This window comes from Syzygium oleosum, unplaced genomic scaffold (assembly GCF_021117445.2).
Source record: "Syzygium oleosum isolate NSW1041296 unplaced genomic scaffold, Sole_v2.1 Sole_v2.02, whole genome shotgun sequence".
Taxonomy (NCBI): Eukaryota; Viridiplantae; Streptophyta; class Magnoliopsida; order Myrtales; family Myrtaceae; genus Syzygium; species Syzygium oleosum.
In genome coordinates, this window is record NW_026607486.1 from 15,623,874 (window position 1) to 15,628,911 (window position 5,038).

Consider the following 5,038-nt stretch of genomic DNA (forward strand, 5'->3'; position numbering starts at 1 on the left):
GTCAATCCCTTCTGTTCCCGTGGAATGAGTCCTTCCCCCCATTTCATTACACGTCAAAAGGTCCGAGCATTCCCATTCTGAGGAGGCCAATCGGGAAGCGACGGCTGGCGACAAAAGCTAACATAGTATCTGCAATCGCTTGTATACCTTTAGATGAATATATATAGTTGAGATACGTTTCGAGATAGAATGATTCGGCCCCTGAATTTCCCGCCCCACTAACTGTACATACAAGAGATCGGGAGTCGACCTATCAATTAGCAAGCGATCGCCTCTCGAACACAGAGAAAACCAACATTAAACCCTCACTCGAAACCGCACCATCGGTTTTCTTAGGTGTACCCCCATGGAGAGTTCATATCATTTCCCCGTTAAGTGGCTGTTTGGGATAGTTGTATCCGTGCGGTAGCTGAACTGTCGATACGGTTTAGCACGAGCATTTGGCAACACATGCTTTAAAGCCACAATAACTTGAAACTGGGTAGAGTGGTTCCCTAAAAGCAGTCATAACTTTGCCAGATAACATCCAGAGATTTATCCTATCTCCCACAGACTCATCTCCTTAAGGTACAATTAGCACAACCCAGCATCAGTGGTTTAGCCAAATCTAACCCCACAAAGATCTTTCCATTTAAGGACATATATACACACAACCCACACGTACAAATGCATATACCCACCCGCAAAATCATCTCCTCCCACATTCAACATCATCAAATGGCGACCTTTCCTCCCGAGCCTCAGGCGACAACACCGGGTTCCTGTACGTTCTTGCCTGGAGATTCGTGGCCTGAGCCTCCATCGCCTGTATAGAGATCCCGTTTGGGGGAGGGGCCGAGTTTGAGTTGGTATGCATCTCTTCCAACGCTCGGAAGTACGCATAAGGGCCCCATCCTGAAGTCAGTTGAAAACAAGCAGTATCTCATTCAGTCATGGCTTGATGTGAATGTTGAATCATCAATCAATTATTAGAAGCTTCCAAATTAAAGTTTAACTCTGAAAAGCAACACGAGAATTGATGATAGCCAGTCTCAGCCTCTCTCCCTGTCCGCGAAGTATCCAATACAGACAGATCGAGCACGACTCCAAGGGAAGAGAAAACTTTAAAGGGGAGGTTATGATGCCTAAAAGATCTGGAAAGCAATTGATCAAGGAGGAGGCCATCTCGAAAATTATCAGACGCAACGTAAAGTATATACCATAACGCACGTGATGCAATAACCGGAGCAAACAAAACAAAAAATAACCTGAAAAATTCAATGGAAAACACATATTACCTTCGTCGTCATATGGTGGAGGAAAAAACTGATGATAACAGAAAGCTGCTACAATGAGCCCTGCACATTATGAAACAGAGCGAACTTCTTTAATCATACATAGAAGTAGATTCTTTCTTTTTTCCCCCTTTTTTTCTGTGCTAATTTATGCACAAGTAATCTTTTTCGTGTTAAATAATGCGAGATGAGACCTGAATCCAGGTCCAGGCCAATTCAAGATAAAGGCACTGCAAAAGCGTACCCATAAAACCTGCCGCAAAAACATCTTGCCAGTGGTGCCAATAGTCGTCCACTCGTGAGACCGCGACGAGAGATGCGAGTAGTAGAGGAAGGAAAATGATGCACAACTTGGCTATGTGCCCTTTCCGATCAAATACTCTAATTTTGCCGCATAAGTACAGCGACAGAAAACCTAAGCCCGCAAAGGACCCTGCGCAAAAACTATAAGTTGTCGGGTTGCTCATCCTGGTAACTCTCTTAGAAAGGATGACACACAGCATGCTCGTTCCATTACATTTTGATTTCAAATTATCTCAACGTACATGAATCAAAATCCCCAGTTAATTAAAGCAAAGACACAGATAGTTGAGGTTTAGGCATAGAGGAGTGCTTACAGGAGGCATGGCCACTTGGGAAACTCTTGTACCCTTCCCTTATAATCAGCTCCTTGCCATGACACACGACATTTCCCAACTTGTCGTATACCTGAAAAAGATTAAAAAAAAATTGAAAAAAAAAAAACTTATGATGGAAGGGAAAACCAAATTCATTGCCAAAGTGCTTAGTCATACATTAAACAAAAGTTTCTAAGCAATGCAACCGACACTGTTAAAAGTGATTATCTGATCCTTTTGAAAGCAAAGAGGCAGCTAAGTCCGGAAAACTTAACTACTAATTAGTATGATTAGAAGATGTTTCTAGAAATTTCGAAAATCGCCAAGAGGAAAATCTAGGCGAATATGAATATAACAGCAATGTCACCGTTGTCAATGACAATCTTTAGTACAATAAAACAAAAAACGAAGGAAGTCATAGCCTACTTCGATTCCGTCTGGAAAGCAACGCCAAAAGAAGTCGGGTCGAGGCCGACCAGTCGCATTCTTTATTGAATCCGTAATCACCCCAGTAATTAGCACTGAATACAAAACCCCTGCTCATGCATTCCAAACAGGTCATCAAATAACTCATTAACAGCCATTTCACTGCATGCGTTCTGATCGAAGATCCAACAACTTCAAGATTAAGGATTTACCTAAAATTCCATGGTGCAGATCATAAACATCCCTCCTACGCACGTAGACAAGAAGGAAGACGGAAATTGGTAACAGAACAGCATACACCTGTTCATGTTAGGAAGAAAAGAACTTACCATTAACTTTGTATGTTTTATCTTTTTCATTTCACATAAGGCATCCTTAGCCTTTCTCATATAGCTAGAGGACCACCCGACCACACTATATGACCCACAATTGATCACTAGATAAGAATGAGGTGACAAAACTTACAGGAACGGCCCAGATAGGCACCGTGTTTCTTTTCATTGGATATCTAAGATCCGTCATCATATCTTTCCCCACAAAGCGGTAAAACGGATGGATGATGTAAAGCATGACCTCTAGGAGTGCGAGCAACAGCAATATAAGCCAGTCGTGCATGTGATTTTTTGCAAGCGCCGCTCCATGCGACTTTATAGTATGCCTACCAAGCTCCACCTGATCCATTCTTCCCTGAGAAGAGAGAGAGAGGATGGGCATGCCAGAGGACGGCATCAAAATTATTAGACGATACATCATCATTGACATAAATATCAGATCCAAGACAATATAGACAAGGTAAGGATCAGTGAAAAACTGTAAATTAATAGGACAGCTGAAGAGTGTGTTATGACCCAATTTATATCCTAGAAATTCTCAGTAACCTCAATTCGAGTGTATTTGGCTATATTGTTCTGGCGCAGGTCAAAGGAAAATCAGATGCTTAAATCATGACTTACAACCTGAATGCACAGCACAATGCCTTAGGTTTGCCGTATCTGTACCAAAGCACAGCATGTTATTCACCATTAATGCTCAACTGCCGCTCTTTCAACATGTGTTGATATTACTTTTTTATTTCAAGGGTAATTTTTTGCGTCTCACCATCACACGACTAACGTGCAACCCAAAGTACACTTTTTTTATCTGGCCAAAAAAAAGAAAAGGAGTAGCCTTTGGGATTGCTTGGCGCAGGGAAAAAGAATCACTTTAAGCCATAACACAGACGGTGACGATAACTAAGGGCAAGAAGCTGAACGCAACCCAGAAGTCCAAACTCACGACTTCTGCTAAAACTCGTCAGGATAAGGAGTTCACTCTCGGTCACAAACAAAAGGACTTCCAAACCCGACAGGACAGCATGTCCTCGAACGCTGGCGAAAACCGCAAACTGTCATTGATAACTTCTTTTTCGCAGAGAATTCCTCGAAAAGCGAAGCATGACAAACGGACAAAATCAACGACCAAGTCAGTATCCCGCGGACACCAACATCCAAACGCACGCAGAACAAACAAAAGAGGAGAAACACATAAGACTCCGGCTGACCTGACAGACGACATGGAAGTAGCGGAAGGGCAAGAGAGAGCCGACACGTCTCCAAACCCAAGCCATTGACGGAGGAAGCGAAGCAGAGCGCTCGAGCCCCCGTACAACCTCGCAATGGGAGTGACCGTCGGTGCGCCCACCAGCCAACCAAAATACGAATATCGCAGAAAGTGGGGGGGTAGATATTTATCCGTCTCTTCCTTGTCCTCCTGCTTTTACCGGTACACAACAAAAGCGAGCGTCCCAATCCTAGCCCCAGTGTGTGCGCCCCGAGAAAAGGGGAAAGGGGCACACCACCAACGACAGGCGAGCCGGAGTCAAGTGGAAACGACCCGTGAAGGCGAAGGCGAAGAGGAAAACAGAGCAGTAAGGACGACAGGACCGCCCACCCACCTCGTCGGCTCTTTGAAAATTGCCGAAGTTTTCACAGGGGACGATGATGACGGCGGCGACGACGGCGACGACGGCGACGGTGATGGTGACGGTGGTGGTGGGGGAGGACCCAGCAGTTAAAAAGGAACGGCTGCGAAGGGGGGAGGGGGAGAGGGGGGGGGGGCAGCATTAGCAACAGAGAGAGGCGAGATCACCGGGCTCGATTCGAAAGTTCAAAAGTCGCGTCCCCCGTCCCACCCGTCTATTGGGCACCGTGGCTTTCGCAAGAAAAAAGGGAAGAAAAGACAAGAGGGGGTAAAAAAACAAAAAAGAAAAAAGAGAGAGAAAAATTAACTGCCGCGGATGAAGTGGGCCCCGCGCCGCGCGAAATCTACCGATCCAGCCGTTAAGATGAGATTGAGAAAAAGGATAAAAAAGACGAATTCACCCCCGGGATGCGAGTGATTACCATTTTCTTTTCGGATCGAATTTCTAGCCAGAAGTGCTTTTGTTTCTTATTCCGTGAATTAGTCTGATCAAAAGGTAGCATTTGATAACGGTACGAAATTTCTGTATCCGAAACAGAAATTTCGTCTGATAACGTCGATGTAGAATTCGTACATCGGCGGGCGAGCGACCAGCAATGTTGGCGGGCGGGTGACTGGTGGTGATGGCAAACGACGGGCTGCGGCGGATGACGGCTGTCTGCGAGCAGCGAGCGCTAGCAGTAAGGGCAAGCTCTTAGAAGAATTGTTAATTCTGTTTATAGAAAAGTAGAAAAAAGTTTCTTCTCGTTTTTATTCCAAATC

At 44.8% G+C, this 5,038-nt stretch overlaps 1 protein-coding gene across 2 annotated transcripts; it reads right to left on the reverse strand.

Annotated features, from left to right (window-relative positions):
- Window positions 1-454: 454 nt before the first annotated feature.
- On the reverse strand, window positions 455-4,073 carry LOC115671479 (lipid phosphate phosphatase 2-like). 2 transcript variants are annotated; one of them, XM_030593067.2, is made up of 8 exons: window positions 3,858-4,073; window positions 2,783-3,004; window positions 2,530-2,617; window positions 2,318-2,427; window positions 1,892-1,982; window positions 1,519-1,707; window positions 1,278-1,337; window positions 455-894 (listed from the first exon to the last, which is right to left on the reverse strand). In XM_030593067.2, exons 1-8 carry the CDS (start codon window positions 3,921-3,923, stop codon window positions 689-691), a joined length of 1,032 nt encoding a protein of 343 aa, XP_030448927.1. In that variant the 5' UTR covers window positions 3,924-4,073; the 3' UTR covers window positions 455-688. The 2 variants fall into 2 exon arrangements, with proteins under 2 accessions (XP_030448927.1, XP_056159501.1); XM_056303526.1 differs by lacking the exon at window positions 3,858-4,073 and adding an exon at window positions 3,274-3,777.
- Window positions 4,074-5,038: the final 965 nt, after the last annotated feature.